This window comes from Centruroides sculpturatus, unplaced genomic scaffold (genome assembly GCF_000671375.1).
Source record: "Centruroides sculpturatus isolate CEXI.00-Female unplaced genomic scaffold, Cexi_2.0 scaffold357, whole genome shotgun sequence".
In the NCBI taxonomy this organism is placed as follows: Eukaryota; Metazoa; Arthropoda; class Arachnida; order Scorpiones; family Buthidae; genus Centruroides; species Centruroides sculpturatus.
The window spans coordinates 224,644-251,555 of record NW_019384703.1 but is presented as its reverse complement, the minus strand read 5'-3'; the positions used below and the strand labels follow the sequence as shown (position 1 = coordinate 251,555).

General features: G+C 30.2%; 1 protein-coding gene across 1 annotated transcript in view; it reads left to right on the top strand.

Moving 5' to 3' along the window:
- The window catches only part of LOC111627614, a 70,816-nt gene that overhangs the window by 31,846 nt on the left and 12,058 nt on the right, over positions 1-26,912 (top strand). Inside the window, exons 2-3 of the mRNA XM_023371202.1 lie at positions 9,432-9,510; positions 12,209-12,361. Coding sequence (XP_023226970.1) covers positions 9,453-9,510; positions 12,209-12,361 — 211 coding nt within the window. The 5' untranslated portion in view covers positions 9,432-9,452. The remainder of the gene's footprint in view (positions 1-9,431; positions 9,511-12,208; positions 12,362-26,912) is intronic.

Here is a 26,912-nt window from a genome sequence, read left to right as displayed (position 1 = left end):
CACGATAGGTCCGATATGCTTTTAAATGAAAGATTTTCGACTTGATTTTTCAAGTCGAAATGCCTCGGACCAAATGCCAAGTAAAAAGTTTAAAATAAGCTCGTAAAGAATACAATCTCACGTTAGCAACAATGTGTTAAATTTCACAAACTTAAATCACATATCTACAATAAGTAATGAAACACGCAGAAACATTCTCTTCCACCAATATAAGCTTGAGTTATTTATTAACTGTGGCGTCTGAGAAGAGTGTGGAAGCAACCAAGTATAAAAGTTGTAGCTTGGATGAAGAAGCCATTGGTAAATGCAATTTTAATTTTATTTTACGGCATTTACCTACTTCGTTTATTCTTTGAATTTAGTATTAGAGCATTTAACTGTATTATTTTTTTTGTGTGTTTTAAATTTATTGTTTACAGTCTGGAAACGGATTCATTTGCTTTCCGTTATTTCTAATGGGAAAAATTTATTCGAACTTCAAACGGCCTCCTGCCGTGAATGAAATTCGAAGTACGAGGCACCACTGTATGTTATGTATTGAAAAAGAATTTTGAACTTACTCGAAATCCAGTAAGAAAAGGAAATAATTCGATTTAATTTGAGTGAAAATGGATGTCTGGTTTCTTTGTCGTTAAGTATTATAGACCATTGACTTTAGTTTCGTTGTCGTGTGAAAAGAAATTAGGTGTAAGCGCCTTTAGTGCTGTGATGAATTTTTCTCCGAGGACTGACTTTTTTTCTCTGAAGATCTTTCCGTCTTGCGGGTCAATAAGTTTATCTCCACTTCTTTGTAAGTTATTTCCCACTCAAACTCTTTCTATTAGAAAAGCTTTATCCACAATCACTCGGTATTATTTTACAATTTATATTTGAATCGATGTAATAAAACATTTAGATATATTTTAAAAAATAAATCGTGACGGTAATTTGATCGTGTTCTAAGTTACTAGTTCTTGCAAACACTGTCTTTGTTATTATTAGGGCATTTTGATAATTAGATTTATTTGAATTTTTAATAATTTAAATTATGGAATATCGTTATTAATTAACATTGTGAGTTCGAATTAAATAGCGGATGTCAAAAACCGGCATTAACTGCCTTACATCTTTATGATATCTATCATTTAACCGACTTTACCCTGTATCCAGTGCCGTAACTAGCCATTCCTGTGCCCTGTGCAAGAATTCGCATTTAGGCCCCTCAATTAATTAGGTTTGGGAAAATAATAAAACAAAAAAAACATGCATTTTGAGCCCCCTTTCCAAGTGGGCACTGTGCTGGTGCACCTGTTGCACCTGGTAGTTACGGCACTGCCTGTATCTATCGATACAGTGCCCACTTGGCAAAGTGGGCACTGTATTTATACAGTGCCCAAGTGGGCACTGTATTTAAGTAATTTAAATAATTTAATAATTATTTAAATTACTTATATATTTTAAGTAATTTTATTTAAATTACTTATATATTTTAAGTAATTTTATTTAAATTACTTAAAATAATTTAAATAAAATTACATATAGGCCTACATATAGGCCTATAACTTATATGTAGGCCTATATGTAATATATTCGAATTGATGTTTTACAAAATTACTTTTATGTGATTTTATGTAGTGCTATCCAATTAATAAATGTATAGATAATCCGAGAACTTTTATTTGTTGATTACTGCTAACGATTTTACGTAATACAAATGAAATTAATTTGCCGTTTTTAATTTAAAAGTAATAATTAAGTAAATTACTTATTTTTCGGCAATAACAAAAATAAGTTTTGAATCGGCCAATTTATTATTACCATTTTTTAAGTTTTTAAACTGGATTTTTTCATTTTAAAAATAGTTTAGAATAGCATTTCATGCATCAGAAATTTTAATGAGATCACGTTTAATGATTTTCTAGATAGTAACTTTTGATATAATTTCCCTTAATATTTTCAGTAAAAGACAAAATAACACGTTGAATTTAAGACTCACTCCGTTCAAAGCTGCAATTTTCGTGACAGAAAATTGACGATTATTAGATGTTGTCTAAATATTGTATAATTTAAAATTCTTTTTTAAAGACTAGAAGTTAATAGCTTACAGCAGTGGTTCTCAAAGCGGGTGCCGCGGCACCTTAGGGTGCCGCAAGAACGCCACAAGGGCGCCGCGAAATTTTTAAATTACTTAAAATAATTGAATTAAAGTACTAAATTAAATAAATAATTAAAAGATACCTTTATAATAATAACTTTTGTTTTGAATGCTTTTGTGTTGTTTGGAAATAAACTTACTTTAATAAAAAACTTTTATTTTTTTCAAAGTCTTCTCATCCTTCATATCTTTACTAACCGTAAAAAGCAAAATAATAAATAATAATAATAGGGGTGCCGTGAATTTTGTTTAATAATTTCAAGTGTGCCACCTGACAAAAAAGTTTGAGAAACACTGGCTTACAGTATTAAAAAATTGTAATGAATATAAAATAAACATGAAATACTATAAAACGTATGTACAGTACGTTAAACGTGGCTAGACATATTCAGATGGCAGAAGAGAACATCTGCTTTCCTTAACCAGAAATTTAAAATAACTTCAATACATAAACAGAATTTGTGATAAATACTGTACTAAAAGATGATTCATTCGCGCAATTTTCTATTATTCAGTAAACAGGTAAATAAATCAGATGTAACAAGATTTTTATGTATATTTATAAGCGTATTTATTAGATTATCTATAAAAGTAATTTAATACTCGTACCGCGTATGGGGAAGATGCTTCTAAACACCGAATAATTTTGAAAGTTTCGTTAGGGAAATTTCGTACTATACGATACAAAACGTACGGGCCTCCAAAAGCTGTCGAAGAGATGTTGCAGAAAGAAATTGTTAAAGATGGGCAAATAACAACTGGTGAATTTGCAACAAATTCACCAATTGCCAAAGCTTAACAACAAACAAAAAACTTAATTTTGAGGATTGGGATGGGTTTTATAAAAAACTGAGAAGTACTAATAACGTGTAAAATCGTCATTAAGTCCGATCCTACTGAATATACACACGAACCCCTTTATCTCCCCACCTCTTCGACCTTTAACCACCAAAATTTAACAGCATCTATCCCCCTAATAAACAAACCTTCTTGCAAACTTTCGGAAATATTCGACAAAAAATACAGGAATTACTAAGCTTGAAAGAGGATGAACAAAATCGTGCTCCCATCACACACACACACACACACAAACATCAATACATACGGCAAACACTCCCTATATATATATATGTATATTTCATTTCTAGACCATTTACAGTCCCGAGTTCAAAAATATAAAAATCTGAGGGTGGGTCATCTTTTCATCGAAAGCCATAATTTCCCTTCGTTATATATAATAGTCGAGAAAGTAAAAACAATTTTTTTTCGAAAGGATTTCAATGTCGTTTTGTTTGAATTGAATTAATTTCAGATATTATAATATATATAATAAATGACACCTCCACCCATAAAAATTAACATTTTTATGGGTGGAGAGGTTGGGATTCGTTTTGTTATAGTTTGCTGCTGGGACTGGAGACGTAGTTCTAACTTAATTGCGAGAATACGTTTTGATTAGTATCAAATAAATTATACTTGACAGTTTACGACACTCGGGAATTTAGTTTAATTGTAGTAAAATATAGAAGAAATTTACAGATCAGATTTTTTAATTTATGTACTATTGGATTTTTTCGCGTTTTGAAAATTGTAATACCACGATTGAAGCGAGTTTTTTTTTACTGGAAATTAGGGAAACTATTTAATTTCAATCGAAATCGCATTTAATTGTAATGTACAGTACTCGTACATTTATAAAAGACGGATGGGGCTGATCTTATCCAGGAATAAAATTCGGTAGAGCTACAGTAATATACTGTATAAGTTTTTATACTTTATTAACACATAAAATAAAAATATATACTTTATATTTATATATTATTTATATTATATATATATTTTTTTATTTTGTTATTTTTTTCATTAAATGAGGGGTGGATATCATCCACATCTGGCAATTCCTAATTTTGTATAAAATAAATAAACTTTAATATAACAGAAAATTTGTATAAGAATTATGTTTAAGTTAGAATTGATTAAAAGATTTAATTTTTAAAATTAAAATAATTTTAAGATCTCCTTTTATTAATTTAAAATTATTTTGTCTGTAAAATTAATTTAAAATTTTTTATTTTATTTTATTAAAATTATTTTTTCGTAGTTCCTAAGCCCTCTCGGCTACGCCACTTATTTAGGTTACTCTCGAAAACCTATCAATTGTCATTATTTACTTTAATATATTACATAACTAATTTATGATTTAATTGTGATTAGTCTGTATAATTCGAACACTGCCATCAATAAATAAAATTGCTTTGGTTTGTTAGTAAAGATAAGTATATCGCCCGAAACTAGTTTCTCTGGTTTTCATTTTTAATAAATGTCCTTTGATTATGATTTGAATGTAAAATTGTCGGCAAAAGAATGACATTTCGATGTCATGTGACTGTTTGCTATAGACAGGTAGTCCAGACCGTTTGGAGCCTGGGAGTAGGCTGTTGCTAGGGTATCGGCGTGCGTGGTGATTCAAAAAATATCAACGCGCAATAAATAGGCCTTTCTAATTGAATATAGAGTTATCCGGAATGTGAACGTACGATTCAATTTAATGACAGTTTCGAGCTGTTTTACACTTGCTACGTATTTAGACTTGTTGATTTAATAATCAACAAACGAGAGTGTAAATTGTGACGATAGGATTTACCTTAATGAAAATCGATTACAAAATGTTGTCATAAAAAAAACAATTAGAAAATAAACCAAATTCGATTTAAAATAATGCGACTGCAAATTTTCTTTTTCCATTTGGTAAATTTAACGATGATAAGAAATTCGATAATTGATTTTCATTTTCTGATTTGAAGATTTCGCAATTAAAATGAAAAATAAATATTATTCTTAGGATTATTTTTATCGTTTTCTATAATCAAATTTTCTTATTTTCTTAACGCATTTTTCTTCTCAAATGTTTGCGAATTATGCTTCATTGCCATACCTTTTTAATGAAATTTAATTAATTTATTTTTTTTAATCTTTAAGACTTCACAAACAGTTTACCTTCACCTTCTATGAAGTTATAAGTAAAAATTATATCCGTGTAGATTATAAATGTTATTGTAATTTATAAAATTTAACCTAAACAAAAATTCTGGCGATTTCTAGGAAAGTTTAAAAACAGTTTTACTTAATTCTTAATTAATCTACTGAAAAAAAGAGAATAGATTAATTTCTATAAAATATTTAAGATTAATAATGCTTTAAAATCACTGCGAAAATTTATTTATCGTATCATAGTTTTCAACTAATATAGATGTAATATTACTTTAATTATCGCTCTATTTGAAACGTTCTTGGATCCACCAGTATTAACGGATTTATTACGGAAATTACTAGACAAAAATCTCATTTAGTCAATTTACCAATTAATTTTTCAAGTTTTATGCATCTATTAGCATTTAATGAATAATCCATTATCATTTACTTGAATAATGCATTATTCAATAAGAACGATGAGATAACTATTTGACATTTGCATCTGCGTAGTTTCGGATAAGATTCTAAACAGAATTCCAATTTCAAATAATAAGGTAATGAAAAATTACAGTTACAAGAAATCCCATGCGTGTTGTCGCTGGCTTTTTAGTACACGCGAATAGATTACAGTAGACGCAATATTTCGTATTGAATTTCATCAAATCGTACAAAATCAAAGAAATAATTTTATGAAAGACATTTAATGTTCGCCCAAGAAAGCAAACGACTCTTTCATGAATGTTAATTACTTTCTAATTCAAAGACTGGATTTGAATCGTGGATTATTACGGGTAAAATCTTTTGTGACGTTTAATCTCTGCACATTAGAGAGAATAAATACTTGACTTGTGTTAAAATACTTAAATCTAAAAAATTGAAATAAAGTTTTCGAAAAAAATTTCCGCGATAAATTTTTAATATTGATACCGTTAAACTTCTTCGAAAGTTCGATTTGTTTGGGAATTATACACCAATTAGTAAATGTTATTACAATTGAATATCATAATATACTCGTATTTTCTTGATTTCGTGATATTCATGATAAACTTTTCTCCGTTGCAAAACGATAATTAAATAAAAAGAAAAGATCTTAATCCTAAATTAATTTACTATACAATAAAACTTGCTGACACTTGTGACAACTTATTGCAAAGCGATATTAACAAACTTAATACTTCATTTAAGAAATTTAATTTACAAATTAATACTAGTAAAACCAAAATCATGATTTATAGCCTGGTTATAGCTCCATTGTTACAGAAGTCTTTATATTAATAATCACATCTCAGATATAAGTTTGATGATACTGTTCTAGATCTTAGCGTTGTATTTCATTCAAAACTTTCTTTTAAACATCATATTGAACAATTAACTAAAAAGATCTCAATTCGTAGGGAAGAAATTTCAAACTAATATCAAGTACACTTTGAGCTTTATTTTTTTACTAATATACAAACCTTAATAGATTATGCTTTACCCGTATGGGCATCAGCCCCTGTTTCCACTCTGCATAAATTTCATTCTGAGTTGGCCAAAATCTATCTCCTTTTAAATAAGCTTGCAAATCTCCCATCTACTGATTCTCTCGAGGTTGCTCGTGTGCGCTCTGGTTTTCCTTGTTTTTATAAACGAATTGATTATTTTCACAAAAAATATTCATACAAGAATTTTAATGGTGTCTTCCCTTCTAATTTTTTTCTTTTACGAGTCCCTTCTTTTAATTTTGGAGATTCTGCTTGTTTGTATTGTATTGTCCATTTGTCCGCCTCAACGTTTCACTTAAATCGTTTTTCTACATGTATCAAAAGACTGTTGTAACCATTGAAGATCTATTCGTTCTCGATTCCATTTGTAAAAAACTTCTCTATGATTGTATCCCGCATTAAAAGACAAAATTACAGTATTTTATCTTTTCTAATTTTTATATGTTCATTGTTTTTATTATTTTTATTTTTAGTCCTTTTTTTCCTTTTTTTAACTTTATGGGTTTGTTTGTTATTTGTTTTTTGGGGTCAGCTGTCGTTGTCGCTATAACATGGTTTTATTTTCTTGAACAATGAAGAATAAAGAATTTTCTCGAACTCTTTGCAAGTTGTATGGAATCGAATTATTGAAATTAAATAAACCGAAGTATACTTTTGTTATGTGTATCGAAAACGTGCTTGTGGTTGTTTCCATACATTTAGGAACGAAAACGTGACTGGTTTCTACAGTATATTCTATTTTAAAAGATAATCAATTTTTTATGTATTCATTTCCATACAAATCTTAAGCCAGGCAAATTGCTATTTTACAACTGAGCTAAATTATATATTTAGCACAGTACCGTCTCGGTATTGCGGCAGTTTGTTAATCCGACACTAGTCGATTCTCGGGTATTATCGACACTTGCCAAATCAAAGACAGGTTTCTCCATTAAACTTGAATGCTTTTTCACAAAACGTAAGATGACGTCCAGCCCGGGCTTGCTCACGAAATTAAAGACCATTAGACTCGTCACCTTGAGTTACTAAAAATATACAGTAGCTTATAACACAAGACTGATAAATATTGATATTAAAATCAATCCGCCGAAATTTCCCACCAGAAATACCGTACTTTCACTGTATTTAGTGGGAATCTACCAACTTGGCAACATACGATGTAACTTAGCCTATATATACTATGTTTTTGATTAATACGATGTACTAATATCACGCAAAGAAACGAATATTTTCTTTCTAAACGATTAAACCATCGAATTCATCTTACTTCCAATAATAATACGGTAATCTCCTTAATCTGAAACTTTTTCTTTCCCACACACGTGGGGTTACCGAGATTGTACTGCATAAATTAGTAAAACTTTTAATGTCTCTGCTAATAATGTATAATATAATGTTTCTTGTTAAAAATAAATACGGTATAATTTGATCATATTTATGCTTGTATTTCTGTAATTGCGCATTACTCATATTTAGTTGGGCTACAGATTATAGAATTGGGGGGAAATAGAAATAGTGTATAGAAAGCGATAAATTAAAAGCGCACAAAACACAATAAACAAAAATTTCAAATATAGAAGCATTCTTACATTCCAAAAGGCTTCTAAAAGATTTTGCTGCTAGAGCAGAAGATAAAAAGTTGTTTTTAGAGTTTAAAACACAGGCCACAATAAGTTTCTTTGTGTAAGCTATTCCGCGGATAATAAAATCAACTTATTGTACTAGCTACTACAATCGAATCTCGATATAGAGTCGAGCGCTAACGTAAATATTAAATGGCGAATCCTTAGTTATCTGCCAATTGCTAAATTTAAATGACAATATCACTTCTTACTCTCAGTTTCAAACTTTGCTTCTAAACTTCGTTATTATATACAATTCTTATCTTTCGATATGCTTCCGTTTAGCGCTACACTCGATATAGTCTCGATTTCAGGGGCGAATTCAAAGTTTGACTGTATTCGAATCTTAAATAATTAGTATTTGACAAACTTTTTAAGACTAAATAAATTATAAATATGCAACTTTCTCAGTAAATTCATATTTAAACACTTTATTTCTAAGAATTAAGAAGAAATATATTTACTAAACGAAGCTGTTTTGCGCCGTCATTTCACGTAAATGAAAGTTTTGCTTACGAAGATGTAATGAATAAGGGAAAGAAAAATTCAGATCAGACATTTAAGTGTATAGAATATTTACAAATCTTTACAACAAAACTTAACAATTTTATACTTATGCCTTCTCCCCCATCCTAACTTTAATGGCTTTTGCAGCTCCGATCTTAATGTGTTTTCATTAATAGAGTTCCTCTTTTATTACGAAAGTTATTTTTTACAGCTTCCTAAATAAAGATAATTATTATTTTTTCTCTTCTCCTGCGTTTCGGTTATTGTTTTTAATTACAGGAAACACTAGGAGTAATTTAAGTAAATATTTTGGTTACGATACGATAAAATGTAGAACGCAAATACTTTACATCTTAAATGAAGATTTACATTTTTCTAAATCTTTGTGAATAGAGAGGATGTTAAATTTCTGTTAAAGTACAATATGTTTTACTTTTACTAGAAACTCCTTAAGTTTTTTATTATAAACGATAGACGTTTTGTTACGAAACTAAGAGACGGGACTCGGACGGAAGTGATAGTGTGACCGCTGCTGGCGTCACAAATTTATGTTTCTATAGCAACAGACTTGGTCTGGCAGTCCGGGTGGCGACACGGTCGCGTGGACTCGGGTGGGGTTAACGGAATCACGTGTATCCGAAACATAAATGGGTTGGTTAGAGATGGTCACACCCCGCAGTTGACTGAATCCAACTTTGTTCTCCTTTTTAGGTCCTAGAAGGGTTACCGAAAATGAAAACTGCTTGTTGCGTGCTGTGGCCGCTCACATTCTTTTCCTTGATCGCAATAGGTATGTATGCGATTATTGTTTTATTAACGAATAACTTTCAAAAAACTTTAATTTTTTAATATATTTTTCTATGGATATCTGTAAATCGTATAAATAAAAAATGTGCTAAAAACCAATTTAGTAAATGAGAGAGATTTAAAAAATTTAAATTAAATACTGTGCATTAATTAAAATAATCAGCTTTAACGACAATGCGAATATAAAGATACGAGATCATTTTTATGGAAATCTTGCAATTAATAATAAAGTGGAGATTTTTAATATTGTAGCTATGTATAAGTATTAAAAATAATCGATATAAAAATTTTTATAATACAGCGATTACGCTAATGTAAATGAAATTTGATTGTTTTCCAAGTTTATTGGCTTCGACATAAACGATAATATATTCACAGCTAACAAAGATACAATATATTGAAAATAGTTAATTTGACGTGGTACGTAATGACGAAAATACAGTTTAAACCAGGGCCGTTGCACGATGCCCGAAGCAGAGAATTCTTGTTAATTAAAATTTAATCGATACGAAAAATCGTCTCTTCGGCACGGCAATAATACTAGAGAGGAGTGCGCCATGCGGAATACCCAATTAGACTACATTCATCGACGTTGCTCTTTGCTAAAAAGGTCGCGTGCCGGCACCAAATGTTTGATTTGGGTTAAAGTATTTTCTCTTCGTTCAAACCGCACTTGAAAATTCATTCGTCTAAATATAATATTGCCAAGTTATAAACTATATTTAATTGTATAGCGTGTTATCATTTTTGTTAATACATTAATCGTATTTAGAATTTTTAAATCGGAATTGATCGGATATTCGTTGGGGGAAAGGATTCCACACCGATCGCTTTCTGTACTGTTATAATCGGATTTTGTCGTTTCCATTGAAAAACAGTTGAGTAGATTAATTAACGACCGAGAAAATATCTTACGGAGGAGGTTGGCTACTGCAAAGAAAGTGGTCATCGCTATTCAGGTAACCCAAATTTTAAAATTATTTGTAAAAAGACCCAATTCCACAAAATATCTTTTGGAAGTTTTAGTCCGTCGAATACTTTCGAAAAGTATTGTAGAGTTTTCCAACGAACTTTGACATTTTATCTAAAGACGAGAGAAAATGAAAATAAAAAACAGAGCTGAAAATGAAGACTACATGACATTTATTCTTCGAACTGTTTTTAAACTAATTTCTCTTTGTCCGAGGAAAAAGCCCAATTAGTAACTTTTTGAAATGGGAAATTCGTGTTATTGACGTTAAACGAAACTTATGAAAATTTTTATTGAAGCCCTAAACCACTATAAATTCGACGGGTATTTCCATCTTCTCTTAATTAATTCGGTAACACCGTGCCTGAATTCGTACAGTACAAGAAAATGTTTTTCCCACTCGGCACCGACTTCGAAAACATTTTAATATTGCATTAAGTAAAGTTAATAACGTAGTCGAGGAGATCGTTCGATTCTACTACTTTAATGGTATATTTATATAAATTTACGTACATAAATTTATTTAGATTTATGTATAAAATTTACTATTTTTATTTTGATGTAGTAAAATTGAATTAAAAATAGTTTCGGCAGAAAATAAATTCGATTCTACATATTGTCACGGTGTTACAACGCAATTAATATAATTTAAAAGAACATACAAATATAATTTAGTAAAACAATTGGAATTTTTTAGAATTAATTGTATAAAATTAGCGTACAGATTGATATTTTATTACTTCGGATATTAAATGTTATGGAAAAATATTTCGTATTTTAAGTTACAGTCGATTGAATTTGCATCGTATTCAACAAATATGCTTGACCATTAAAATTAAGATTTCTTGCCGCTCGGCACATATTGAGCGACTACTTTTTAACTTCTTATTTTAATGTCGTGATATACAATATAAATTTTGCCGTATAAATTATAAAGAATCGTCGATATGTCACTTAACTACGTTTATATTAAACCGCACGTTTAATTACATTTTAAAACCCGGTAACACTTATAAGACAATGAAGTTTTTTGACTCTTTTGCAAGATGTTTGTTTTTTGAATTAACCGTCAAGGTATTCAAGGTTTTTAATATTTATCATTGGATAGAACTTTTTAAAAACTCGAGATTCCATTTAAAATTTAATTATTTCTATTTTGCAAGCAATTGGAGACAATTCCTTTTAAATATTAGTTTCGTACTAAACGAGAAAAAGCTGCGATGGACCGTCGACACTAAATTCAATTGATGACAAGAAAGCGACGGTACACTTTTTACATAATTTATTATTTGTAATTTCTAGGCCGGGTCAAAGAAATATTCGGTCGACTTCTCTCACTAATATTATAAGAAAAGTGATTTCTACGGTTAAACGTCGATTTTTGTTTTACGTTACCAAATAAAAAGAAATTAACGATAATTGCGTAATTGAAGTAATTACCGGTCGAATCCCGGTTAAGAGAACTCCATTAAATAAACAAATAATTATTCCGTATGGCGTATCCTGAGACCGTACCAAAGGATGGGTGGGAAAGTGAAAGAAGGTAAGTATTTCGACGACCAAAGAAGATATGGTTTTTTTTAATTATTACTATTCGTAGTTACTATAGTAACGGCGTAGAAACGTAAGGTCGGTTACCTTAGCAACTACGGCGGGCCCGCTAGCTCTCTGCCGTCGGCCGGAGATGTAATTCTTGCGTGTATTTTTACAGGTTACGCCGTGCAGTGTTACATCTGCAGTTGGTCTCCGGACGATAAAAACAATCGAACTAATTATTGTACGGACGAAAATTTTCAAAACGCCAATCTTTACTTCGATCGTTGTAAGGTGGGATGCGAGGTTCACGTCCAATGGGATCCCAACGGTAAGTTTCTACCTTCCTCCGTCTTTCTCTCTCTCTAGTTAACTGGAAATCTCTGGCAGTTAATCATTTCTATCGATTTGGTCGTTACGCGTCGCAAGTCGAAATCTAACCTATAAATAATTTATCGTTTATAAAAAGTTTCCGTCTCTAATAATGCTTAAATATTACTCCACGTGTTGAATGAGTGTGTAATAATTTATTGTTTTTATAAATTGAGAACTATTGCAAGGAAAAAATGGGGAATGAGCTATGAGATTATTGAAATTATTTATAGAGGATTAATGATACTAATATTGGTATATGGTATAAACGTAGGATGAAACTAAATCTATACATATATAAATGGACGTGTGTGTCCCTATATTTCACTTTTCCGCAAAAACTACACATCGCACATGAATGCGGTTTGGATGTGGTGGTAGCTCCAAGTCTCCATTCGTGCACTATGGTGGTTGCGTCTCGATAGCTATAAGGGTGCGGGAGATATGGGGCTGAAAGTGGTTTTCTATTTCGAATGTTATGTTCGAATTTAATTCGAACAATATTCGAATTCGAATTGGTTCGATTATAGAACGATCGGAAACGTTCCAGAAAATTGGTCAAATGGGAAAATAGTTCGTTTGACTAGACGTAAAAATTCTCTAATTAGTCTGGAAACGGGGGACCTAATTCTTGCATTCTGTGAAAACGGGTAAGATTGACTATAATGTAATTATCTTAATCTTCACTATCGTTACTTTTTGCCCACAAATAAAAACCCAGCGAAGCGGGTCCTTGCAGCTAGTATATATATATATATATATAAGTCAAATAAGAAAATGCAGGCAGTGTGGCTGAGCAGATGGGATATGAAAGTTAAGGGTGGAATAACGTCAATATTTCTCCCTACAGTGGAAGAAAGCGTAAGTAAAAATTGGATAGATTTGAATTATTATACTACATAATTATCGAGTGGACACGAAAATTTCCGGAAAAAATTGTATCGGTTTTCTTGATCGAAAGTGACGTATGCGATGATGGAAAGATGGATAGTTTGGAGCATTTTTTGTTCGAATGTGATTATTTGAGAGATGAAAGTGATATTTTACATATAACGAACACCAATAAAGATGAGAATTGGTCTTTTCGATAACGAAATAGCGCGAATAAAATTACTTTTAAAATTTATTAAAATAACTGAAGCCGTTAAAAATATGTTTGAAATTAGATATTTGATACGTTGTGGCTAATTTTATCCGGTTGATTATAACTGAATGCTTATTTGTTTTGATGTATGTTTAGTCCCATTTATAATTTGTTCTTTTTTGTTTTTTAAAGGGATTTCTAATCAGCTATTTTAGTATATACAATATTTGTTTATGTGATCTTTATCGTTAATTATACATATAGTCTATATTTTGTTTATTGTATTTGTTAATAATTGATGTTTAAATTGTGAGTTTGTAAAATGCTGTTTTATAACAATAAGGAGAATTGTCTTGGAGGTATTCGTTTGGCAGGTATGGCAAGGGGAGTGTGGTGGTCCTTCTGGGACGGTACTATATCTAATAAATGAAATCGTTTTTATTTTCTCGGATACCGTACCTTTCTGATAGTTAACGCCGTCTTTTAATAGTCGACGTTGTATCGAGAAAACATATATTGTTATTTGTTCTCTAAGTAATTTCAAACTTTATCTCTACTTCGAAATCATATTTTAATATTTATTTTTAAATTGATTCCATTGTATAATTTTATTAAGATATGAAGACAAAGATTAAATTTAATATTTATATTTCCGAAGTAAAATATAATTTTTTGAAATCGTTCAACGTGATTCTGAGATATAATTTTAAATTAATTCGAGAAATTCCGTAAAAACTTTTCCTTCCGATTGTGGATATTTTGCATATTCTACGAAATTGTATTTTTAAAAATGAAGTTGGCATTGTATGAAATTTTAACCAACGCGTTTAAGTTATTTTTTTAAATGCAATTAATACATAAAAGTATGCTTTATTTTAAAATTTTGCTGAAAAAATTTTTATCCAATTAATTTTTCTAACATAAAAATTAACACTAATTCAATTAAAAGAATAATTTCGTAATGAAATTTAATTCCGTATTTTTTCCGTCTAGCGTTAAAAAATGTCTCGAATATATGGAAGTAAGATAATTAAGTAAAATTAAATTACATACTTAAAAGTTATATCTATAAATGGTAATCGTGGTAATTTATATTTCATTACCTTTCAATGTTGTGAGCCATCGGAACCCTATGCCAATAAAATTTGATGTTTCCTAATCCGTATTCCCAAGTCTAGTGATGTATGAATGTGGCAATGCAAATTTGCTATGTGAGGTGTAATTGTTCTAGTCTTAGACTGACTCCTATACACGTGCTAGAGTTATTTATAGCTTTATAAATGTGGGAACCGATTTATCGGTAGGAATCATGAATATAATGACATGATAATGAAACCATAAAAAGAAACGGCAAAATTTAACCTAAAGCTAGAAAATCATTAAAAAATAACCTTAAAAAGCATCTAGCATACAAATAACAATACAGTCGTTAAATATGCTTTAAGATATATGCAGTGCAAACCTACTGAATCTAATGACAGGATTAATTACTGTCCCATTATTCCCAGTGTGTTCTAACACTACTGTACAGTGTACAAGCGGGCATATCAAATATTACAGTTTTGCACTGCAATCCTTTTGTGATTTTTAAATATTTTTCATATAAAAATATAGTGAAAATCGTATACATTTGTAGCTCTTTTAGTATTGTGTATATCCCAGATTAAATAAATTATGGAGCGTTTGCTGAGTGAAGAGTTTTGAAGAAAAATGTAGCAAGTACTTCAAATGTTTGTAATGGCAAAGAGACCGAAAAGACAAATACAAACGAAAGTACAAATCCAGGCACTAGAGCTGTTTAAAGTATTGAAAGAAAAGAAGCTTAATCTTTCACATTAATAACCAGTTTGAATCTAATATATAATTGAGACGGGTTAATGATGATAATAATAATAATAATAAGCGCAGAGCCCAAACGGTTAGGAGTTGAAAGTTGAAATTTGGTACACAGATAGGGAGGGTACGTCATGAAAACGCACACTAAGAAGGGATTTTTCGAAATTCTCCCCCGGGGGGAGAGAGACAGGATTAAAACTTCTATATACATTATGGATACGAGCCCAAACGGTTAGGAGTTGAAAGTTGAAATTTGGTACACAGTTAGGGTACGTTAGGAGAACGCACACTAAGAAGGGATTTTTCGAAATTCCTCCCCACGGGGGAGAGGGACAGGATTAAGGCTTAACACTTCCATCAACAATGGAAGTGTTAAGTAACAATGGAAGTGCTAAGTAACAATGGAAGTGTTAAGTAACAATGGAAGTTTTAAGTAACAATAAAAGTTTTAAGTAACAATGGAAGTGTCAACAATGGAAATGTTACGTAACAATGGAATTGTTAAGAGAAAGCGACGTGCAATACGCAGATGCAGTTTTTTTCGTTTTTGCGGGAAATCGAACATATTTTTAGATGAATCTAAAAATTCTCTAATTAGTCTGGAAACAAGGGGACCCAATTCTTGCATTCTGTGAAAACGGGTAAGGTTGACTGTAACGTAATAATCTTTATCTTAGTTATCGTTACTTTTGCCCGAGCAACGCCGGGCCCACCTGCTAGTTAATTAATATTTGCTTTATATTATTAATGTGTTTTTGCATTGTCAATAAATAGTTTTGCTGTATAATCATTAAAACTGTCAGGGTTAAACATCTTTTTACTGAGGTGAAAGGGGTTCCGCGATAAAAATAAGTTGGGAACCGCTGCTCTGAATAATAAGAGTAAGTATTTAGCTATTCAATTTAATTTGAATGAAATATGGATAAAGGAATCGTAAACGTTCAGAGTTTTTTAAACTTAAATTAAAACGCGACAATTTGCAAAGTTTATTGTCGAGAAATGTTTAATATTTTAGAAAACGTTCAATTTGTTTAAAAGCAAAGAAAATGGGGTCATTCGTACAATTTGTAAATGTATTCCGTGCAATTAAACAAAATAAATCTACGTAAATTATTGGAACCGGCTTCTGGATTTTTTCAAAATAAAAAGATTGTAAAATGTATTTATTTAGAAAAATATAATCTCATTGTTTTCATTTAAAAATTACTTTATAAATAATAATTCTTCTTTTATCAAAGCTGTAATTATCACTCGTAAATGGTAAACATATTTTGGTTTTGCTCGGTTCCTTTGTAAACAAATACACTCTGTCTGAATGTTCTACAATCGTCTCGTTTGACATATTTGCGAAGTAATACAGCCCTTGATAGTCCGACGATTTGTAATGAGACATGCTCAGTAGTCCGACGCACCTCCCGTCAAGGTACCCGTCCCCGTTACGTGTCTGCTTGCACAGAAGCATGTCGCGACGTGAATCTCCCCACCCAATTCTTACACGATGACACACATTTCGTGTGTTTTCCGTGAGCAGTTCTGTTCGAACAGTTGGAGTAGGGAATATTGTAGGCTACTGCTAGCAAAAAAATGCCAAATATGTAATCACTTTCGGTAATCCGGACACTTTGGGTAATCCGACACCCCTTTGGTCCCATACCTGTTGGATTATCAAGGGACAGCTGTAATTCGTTTTACATACGAAGCATATGGACCGATACCGGGTGACTCTGAAAGAATAGGGCAGTTATAATTTCCGCATTTGAACAGGGAAAAAGTTATTAGCAGAATATACTATGTTCACATAACGTGATATTTGGAAACGCGGAAGGAAACGGAATTTAATTGCAAATGTCCAAATGCGTTACGTTGGTATTAATGCACTCTGATGGCTACAGATTTACATGGGCTCTCCGTAGTTGTCGTCTTTCACCATCGGTAACGATGACTCTGAATTGATTGATAATCGTATAATTATGAATTAATTCTTAAAATAGTAAATACAGTATTACAAGTATCATATTACTTGCATGGGCTACGACTTTATAACACGGAAAAATGACCTGTTACAATAAAACCTCGGTTCTTGTAAGCTACTTTCATTTTTATATAATTTTGGACATAATTTTTTTTCTTGTTAATTACGTAGAAATAACGTCTTAAAGTTCTCTTCGTAATGCGAAATAATTATCTTTATTCCCGTACCGGAAATATTAAGACCGAGGCCGAATTATCACAAGTAATTCCGAAAATATAGGGTATAATTTATCATTTCGTTTGTCTTAATATGCATAATTTGCACGCTTAACATTCTCGTTTCTTAAGCATAATGTCTGGTAAGAATCATTTAATTCCATAAGCAACCCCATAACAAAGTGTTGTGTAATTATTAGGCCTATTATTCTTCAATATACTAGTATGTCTACATCTGGGATTCCTAACCTTTTTTATATATATAAAAATAAAAATATATATTTATATTTTGTTTTCCATCGACTCCATAAATATAAATATATTAACTATAGTATTTTTAAATAAATCTATGTATGTAACTGAGGGTGTTTGTTTATTTGTTTGTTCGCTATGCACTCTTAAGCCATTCGATCAATTCGATCATTCGATAACTCATCAAACTTTCATCGACTCAGTTGGCAATTTCCAGCTCTTGATAGATACTTTTAGGCTGCACCCCATTTTAATTGTAATACTTTAAAATGTAAAATAGTAGAATTTAGAAATTAAATGAACTTACGGCTATACTTATTTACGCGAATTTTACGATAAATTGGAATATGAATAAAAATTAAATATTTAATTGATAATTTAAATTATTAAAATTAATTTATTTAACGAAATTTATGATTTTCTTTACAAGTTTTTTTAAAATTATTGTAAATCTACATTCGATGTAATAGACAATTGTAAGCATTGGATCTATTAAGAATAAGCCTCAAATCTATTACGTTTATATACGGAGAGACTTCGATGAGATTTATATAAAATTTATCGAAAGGATTAAATTTAAATAATTTAAGATAATTTAAATATTTCTAAGATGTTAATTCGAAAACTATTCTCAAATTAATAGAAATAATGATTGATATAAAAATTTTAATGGTCGAATGAAAATTTTCGGGAAATTACATAGGCCGGTATAAATATTATTTTTATATTGTAAGAATAACGGCGGCGCCATTCTTTTGGTGGTAGTAGGCTGTACAGAAAATTGCTTCAATTCATTCACTAAAAACGATTGCGCCAAACTCAAAATAAAAGTCTTTTTAAGTGCAAAATATCCGACAGAAATGTAATGAATTAATTCGATTTTATAAACACAAATTTATCTAAAACTTTAAATTAATTTTTTAGCGTCAAATTAATCATCAATTTAAGGTAAACACAACAATATCGAACGAATTTTCCAGAGTCGAAAATGATTCCTTTTTTTTTTTTGCTTTCTCCGACTGCATCCCAAATACGTAGTCTTTATTCTACCGTATTATATCACTAACTTACGCAATATTCAAAGAAAAAATTTTAAGACTTCTTATTTAACTTATTTATCAGCGATAACAAAGGAATTTATAATTTGTATTTTATTTATTATAATCGTTTACAAATAATCACTTCATCTACATTATTTTAAATTGTAACAGCAATCATTTGTAATGATTATTCGCTCGAGGAGAAAAAACTGAAACAATATAATAAATGATAAGTTTCAAATGAATAAATTTTTTTATCGAAATTGAATACGGACAATTTTGTAATGATTACTTATGAATTGTTTAAAAAAAATTTTGAGTAAGCCCTCTCGTATTTTAAAGTTTCAAGTATTCTATATTAATTTCTTTTTAAAATATGGTTTGTATCGAAAACATACAAATTAGTTTTTGTCAAAGGTAATCGAAGATTTCTTAAACTTTTGTTTTAAACTTCAAAAACTATATTATCGTCAGAGCAGTATGCATTTCCATCTCTCTAATTTCTCTTCAATTTTTCTTTTAAGTACTTCATTATTAACGTAACTTACGTCTATTATTTCAGTTTTATTTTAACAAAAATTTTGTTAAAATATTAAAAAATAATGTAATTTAATGTCGATAATATTCCTATCGTAGATTTTTCAAATGTCTTTACAGTTTTTCCATTTTTATCATATTTTGTAAAGAGCAAAAGGAACAACTTCATCTGTACTAGTAATTGTTTTTTCTGAAAGCTTCATCTTAGAACTCTTATAAAAATTTTAAATAATTAGAAATAAAACTTAAAAATAATACAAAAAGTTAATAATAATTGTATATAATTCGCTTACTTTCGCATTATTCTAGTTATATTAAATTGGTGATTAAATTAATGAAGTAATCAATTTATACTGTATTTTTAAACAATTTATAAAAAAAGTCTTTATACGGATTACGGTAATTTTGTTCGATTATTTTTATAGTATAGAGTCTATATTATAGACAAATCTTGTTTGATTCGATATAAAATAAGTGACATGAAAAGACTAAAAAGCGAGGTTTTAGCGAAAAGTTGGCTTTAATTAGTTATCCGAACGTCGTCGGATGCGTTAATTTGCTTCTACTGATAACTTTAACACGTAATAAGCAATAAATAGAAACGAACCCATCACGGCCATATTTTGTGTGTGAAGGCAAAACATAGAATTAACCTCGATTTAACGGACAAATTTTCCATCCGTATGTCATACGGATCAAAAGCTCCAAACACAAAATATGTGCAAATTGACACTCCGTTAACTTTAAAATACTTCCTATATGTAATTAAATGAACGGGTTATTTTTTTTATTTCGAATCCTGGAGCCGTTGATCTTTACGCCACAACTGGAATGTTTCCATGTATCATCACCGAAGACAAATAAATAGGGAAAGTTTTTGTATTTTTGCTAAATTAAACTTCAGTTTTCTTTTAAGAACGTTATTTATTTGTTTAGTTAAAGCAATTTGAATGTATTTTCTAATAATAGTCGTTTATTTCTTTCGATTTAGATCAGATACTTGTTTATTAGTCTCGGAATTGCGGCGAGTACGTAAGCAATAATACATACAGAAAAGTTTTCTGTGAGATTAAACTTTTCATATTTGCTTAGTTCTATTTGCATAAACGTATTTACGTAAGTAAAAACGGATAAACCAATTAGTTGATTTCTGAACACTGAAAACCTCCTTCATTATGTAACTGACGTCCGTCACCTGAATTAGTCCGTTAAATCGAGATCTTCCTGTTATAATATTGCCAAAAGAAAAACCAAAAATATTTACTTTTTTTGTTTGTTATTTAACCTTTAAATATTTGTTTGAAAATACACGACTTTATAAGAAATAGGTTAGGTTCAAAATAAGTATCAATAATGTAAAATCGACTTTTCTAGAATATTTTATTTCTTCAAAATAAATACGATTGGATATTGGATGTTAACTCCTATTGAAAAACTTCTTTCGTCGTCGAGATATAACTTTCGTTTCGTGTTCGTCTTCTGAAATTCTCTTAACTTTATTTATTTATTATCTTATTTATTAGTACAAGGTAAACACTTGTTTGTACGGGCAAAACAACAACAACAAAAAAACATATTAGACACGACACAAACTGGCAGCGAACCGTCGGCCTAACGTACAGCTAAAACAGGGAAAAATTCGTAATTAGTTAAATAGCACCAAAAATCGCCGACAAAATTCATGCCAACCCCTCGAACAGTCAGTCCCCGAGAATAGAAATTCTTTCTAAAATACAAAATTCTTTTGTTTACAAAAGCTTTACATTCAGCCATCACATTATAGGCAACAAAACTAACTTCTAAACCACAGAATTCACAATTTTCAATTCTCGGGGAAGTCACATATTTAACACATTACAACGTGCATGCAATACTGCTGAAACCATTCTAAACTCTCCCACAAAATTTAAATAAGTTGGCATGCCCTAATCAATTATTAAATTACATTACCACTAATTAAATCTGTAGTTTAAAGCTTTGCTTTTAAAATCAGCTAAATATTACCCACCATTCTTATCAACACATCATCAGTCATGGTTATTGTATTTAACAGAGATACACGATCATGGTAACCTTAACTTTCCCACACAGTAATGATAATTAGTTACGCCATTCAAATTTTTCCCAAAGAAAATAAGACTGCGTTAATTGTAAGCTCACTAACTGGACACTTACCTGTTCGTCTTAAAATATTTTTCATTATACAGTCGACCCCCTCTATAATAACGCGGTGGATACGTTCCGTTCTTTATGAAATCCATTTTTTACGAGTCTTCAAATACATGAGCCAATCACAGCCCGGCAGTTATGCAGTTTACGGACTACGGCTGTTTGAAAGGTTTTCTTCCATAAAATTAATCGATTCTAGTCTAATTTGACTCAACATTTCCAAAACACGTATAATTTTTCGGGAATAATCCATATAAACTATGCTATAAACAAAAAATTGTAGGATTACTTACCGACTGTGCACCGTTCGACGACGCCATTGCTTAAGCTTGTTTTCGTTGTGGAGCGGTGCATAGAATGGCGGTCGCGTGTTTCCTGACAAATTATTCTTCTGCGAAAAATTCGCTGAACTTTGGAGACATCATTAATATAAATATAATTTTTATGGACGTTAAAAAATAAATGGTTTTTAGTAGGTCCGCTGCTCGTTTAAACTCAACGGTTTGTGCAATATCAGCTATTTTTCTAGATTCGACCAATCCTGTCGCGACACGAGTCGGCGATGACGTTTTACCGAATTATACGAGTCTCTTTTAGCGTGTTTATACGAATATGGTCGCAATTTTTCGCCGTTATGTACGAATCCGAATTATATGAACCCGTTTTATAGGGGTCTACTGTACTGTATTAAATTTAACGGAACTCTGAAATTCTAAATTGATTATATTCGCCCTTTTCATGGCCGCCAGACTTCCGATAATGACAGTTCTCAGTCGTAAACAAAAGCGAGGTTGAACCTGCTCAAGTTTGTGTGCGTGAGGAAATGAGATAGTAATGGTGAGACAATGTTGCTTGCCTCATTGTGCTAGTAATAGTTCCACCAAAAGATAAAAAATAAACAACGGGCGAAGGAGGGAAAATAACATTTCAACGTTTACCTAAAGAAAAACAATTATTAAAACAATGGATTCATTATATTCGACGAGATCCAGGAAAGAAATTTTATGTAAGTAGGCTATGACACATACAAACAGTAGGAATAAACGGAATAATTAATAATCAATTCTTGTATAGAAATTTTAATATCTGACACTAGATTCAGCCATTTACGTCTGTTTGCTTTTTACATTTTAAATTCGAAGATTTTCAACATATATTAACTGAGAGAAAAAAAATTTGAAAAAAGTTTCCAGTTTTTTCCCTTGGAAATTTTTCAGTAGAAATATCTGAAAGAAGCAGATGTAGAAGAGGTGCTAACAGTGTTTCAGTTACATACGTAAGACATTTTAATTGGTGATTCATAAACAATTATTAACGTTAATAATGTTTTTAGAAAAAGACAATGAAGTTATATCTAATCGTATAGTCAGTGTCGATCATACTTATTCCAAAGTATCATGTAAAAGTTACATACAACCACCAGAGCCCATAGGATCATCTGAAAATGCCGTTGGTGGCAATGAACTATAGATGGAATTGCAAAACTCAGAAAACATAAACGAAGTTGGAGCAGAAGTTAATATCGATGAAATTACTAATTTAAGGAAAATATCTGTATTAACAATTTATATTGATCATGAAAAAAGCAACAATTAATGAGTTGAAACAATACAGGTTTGCTTAGAAAATATTTTAAAGGATGATAAACTTGTTCGGTTGTATACAGGATTTCAAGATAGGCAGACATTAGCATTATTTATGTACAGAATTATACAGGCTACTCAGATTTGAGATTTCAAACATTAAAATGTCTACAATTACTAGATTAGTCTGAGCAATTATTTCTGTGTTTAGTAAGATTATGACAAGAATTATTTATAACAGATTTAGCAATAAGATACATTATATCTTCAAAATCAAAATATCTATTTTCAGGTGAAAATAAAGATATTTTGTTTTGACTTTTGATTAAAATCTGTATTTGCTAATCAGAAAGTACACAGTAGGCCTATAATAATTCGTATTAATAAACAAGATCCATGTAGACAGTCCAGAACACAGAAATGTTCTGGATTAATTGTTTGTAATGTTTGCTTGGTTGTATTCCAGTTTGTCCTGACAAAAAAAAAATTAGTGATTGATTCAATTCCAAAAGCTATTGCTGATTTATATCCAAACACGCGTGTAATTTTAGACTATACAGAAATGTTTGTGGAGAGACCATCATGCATGGTTCTTCCTAACACAAATTGAAATTATAATAATAATTGTATTTTTAAAGGGTTAATTGATATTTCTCCAAAAGGACGTATTTCATTTTTGTCTAGTTGATACACAGGTAATATACTGTATCTGATAAATGAAATTTACGGTACGGAAAAATACGGTAATAGTGGTATTCTTGATTTATTAGAAGGTGATTAAGTAACGACAGATAAAGGTTTTTTAATTGAAAACGAATTATCAAACAGGTGTATAAAGCAGGTATTATAAACCAAGTATGGACTGTTTGTTGCCTATTAATATATTTTCAGGAAAATTTATTGTTTGAGACAAATTAAAACTTCTGTGTTTATTCCATAAATTTTACATGATAGCTAATGAAGGAAGACAATATTTTAAAAATATTTGTTTAATTCTATCTTTACATTTGTAATAAAACTGTCATTAAAACAAATTTTTTCAGTATGAAAGTCTTCTCCATAGTGTATGAGAAATATACACAATGGTAATCCACTCACAGCCATTTGGACCATAATCTGATAATAGTAATTGTGGTTAACTTTCAGCATATATCTACAACTAGTCTTTTTTAGACATTCAATTTCATCTATCTTCTTTTTCTTTCTTTTTTTTTGAGCATTTATTTTAACTGTAAAAGGCCAAAGGATGGATTTTCTTGAGGATTAAAACGATTTGGAGATGTTGCAAGCCAAGGAAAATCAGTAGTCCAGATTTGTGCACATTAATTGGTTGATTAATGCTTTTTCTGTTTTGGTAATATAATCTATTAATTTCTGACTCCATTATTAAGTCCTCTTTTCATAGCTGCAATTGTTCTAAAGTTTTTTGTAACCTATTAAAAACTGTTCGTTTCTATTACACTTTACTATTTCACCAAATATAGATGATGATAGACGAAAATTTTTAAATTTGTGTCAATCTTCACATTGCCATTGGTCTTGGTATGTTTTTTTTTTCAATTCGCACACACTCTTCAAGTGTAACACAAATAGAAAAGAGAATGTTGATCTCTGTTTAATTTAAAACTATGTTTAACTTATTTTTTAATCCTGGAAAACTAGATGCAGCCGATGAGAATAAGTTAATATTCTCAATTAATATTGTATCATCATCATGGTTAGTTGTAGCTATATTTTTTCATAGATAAACACATTATATTTCTTCCAAACAATATGCTACATCAGTAAAGTTATCCTTTAACTTGCAGAGATAACTTATCTCAACTAATTTAGATTTCATTTCATCAATTAAAGCAATTCAATGATGATTGCTGCATATACCATCTAAATTCTCTGGTAATTGTTTTATTTGTAACTCCTTTTATGCTCATATTCACTGTATTTTTGATAATTAAATCTGCAACTGCAGCTGGTTTTAAAGCTACTTTGTTTCTTGGTTTATGCTATGCTTGAGGAATTTGATGTGCTACTGGTAGTTGTAGGAAATTTGTCAAGACCAACAGTTTTGCAGTGAGCTAAAATATTATAATCCTGCATTATGGTTACAAAATCCTAAGCCAGCAACACGTGAGCATTATCAGGAATCAGCATTTGGATATTTATTTATATTAAAAGTTATCTATAATGAAAAATAAATACAATATTAATTACTTCTTTACTGATATAATTTCCGCATTTGAACAGGGAAAAAGTTATTANGTTTAAATCACGTTAAAAATAGTATCTCTGGCATTTAAAATAATATCTGTTTGCTGTCTTTCTGGATGCACTACTATTTTCATGTGGTCACTGTACTTATAGCAGTGACTGCGTGAAAAAGAGAGAGATTAAAAAAATAAATTATGTTTTGGCGTTTACTTGTTTTTTTACCTGTAAAAAGTGTGGAGTCTCATTTTTCTTCATGCTATGATGGCATCTTCTCCTATCTTCACTGTAACACACTAAATAACAAAATAAATTTTTAATTTAATTTACTACATTTTAATACATATTAAACAAAAAGACAAGTTTTAGCATTGCTGTAATTTTTTAAAATTTTAATATCTTTTACTAGCTTGAACATTTTTACTTTTCATTAAAATTAACCAAAGTTGGCAAAATAAAATATTTTTAAAGTAATTAGAATTATTATTTTTTATTTTAAATTTAATAAAAAAATTTGCAATTTTTTAAAGATAAATTACAACCATCAGAGAATTTAACATATCCTTCAAATTTTCTAAAATGTTTAACGTAGCCTGATATCTTTAAATATCTGTACTATTTTGAAAGCTTATATCAACGTACACCCTAACAAACATGATGAAAACATTGCACAAAAACTTTATAGATGGTACACTAGATATACTTTCAGTTATATTTTGAACAGAAGGTATTGGTAAAGCTGGTAAATTTCGAATATCGTAGTAAAATCATCCACACTTCGCCAATAGAGCAGGTAAGTAATAATAGTCTTATGGTAGAGTGACAGTGATAGAGCCTGGTTTTCATTGAAACGTGGCCCAATTATCTCGCGAGATCTCACTCGAAAATGGCTTATATGAGGGAATCCATCTGTTTAAGGAATAGAGGCACTTAAAGAGAAAATGCCATTCAATTGAATTTTATTATGACCAGGAGAAGACTGAAATCGCCGAGCCATAAAATATTGACGATTGAAATAAAGCTTCAAATAATTTCACCTTATTCGACCACACTTTAATCTACCAGATTTACATACCCGAATAATCTTATCTCTACCAACATTCGCTTTAATAACAATATGATTTAGATGCTTAGAAAGTCCTCCATTCGATTGAGAAACTACTCCCAAATAACTCATGTATATTCATCTACTACTTCGTCCAAGTTATGCTTAATATACCACTTTTTTTTTATCACTCTCCATTACGAAACATCATGTCTTAGATTTGTTAATATTAATTAATACAAAGATATAATTTTTGCACAGTCTCTACTGTGAAATTAATCATTTTCTGTAATCCATCTTAACTTTATTTAATTTTCAACAATGTTTATATATGATTTTTTCAAACTTTGTCCTCCTTACCTTTAGTGTCCTTTGTCCTTATTCTACGTAAAAATGCTTTTAGTATTAATGAAAGATTTTAACGGGCTAAAAACGGGTTTTAAGCTTGTTAAAATTTTTCATTAATCGACAAACAAACTCTTGTATAGGACGGCATGTGACAAGTTAAAAATAAACGCTTCAATTTATTCTGTAAATAAAAAAGGGCATTATAATTATATTTAAAATATTAG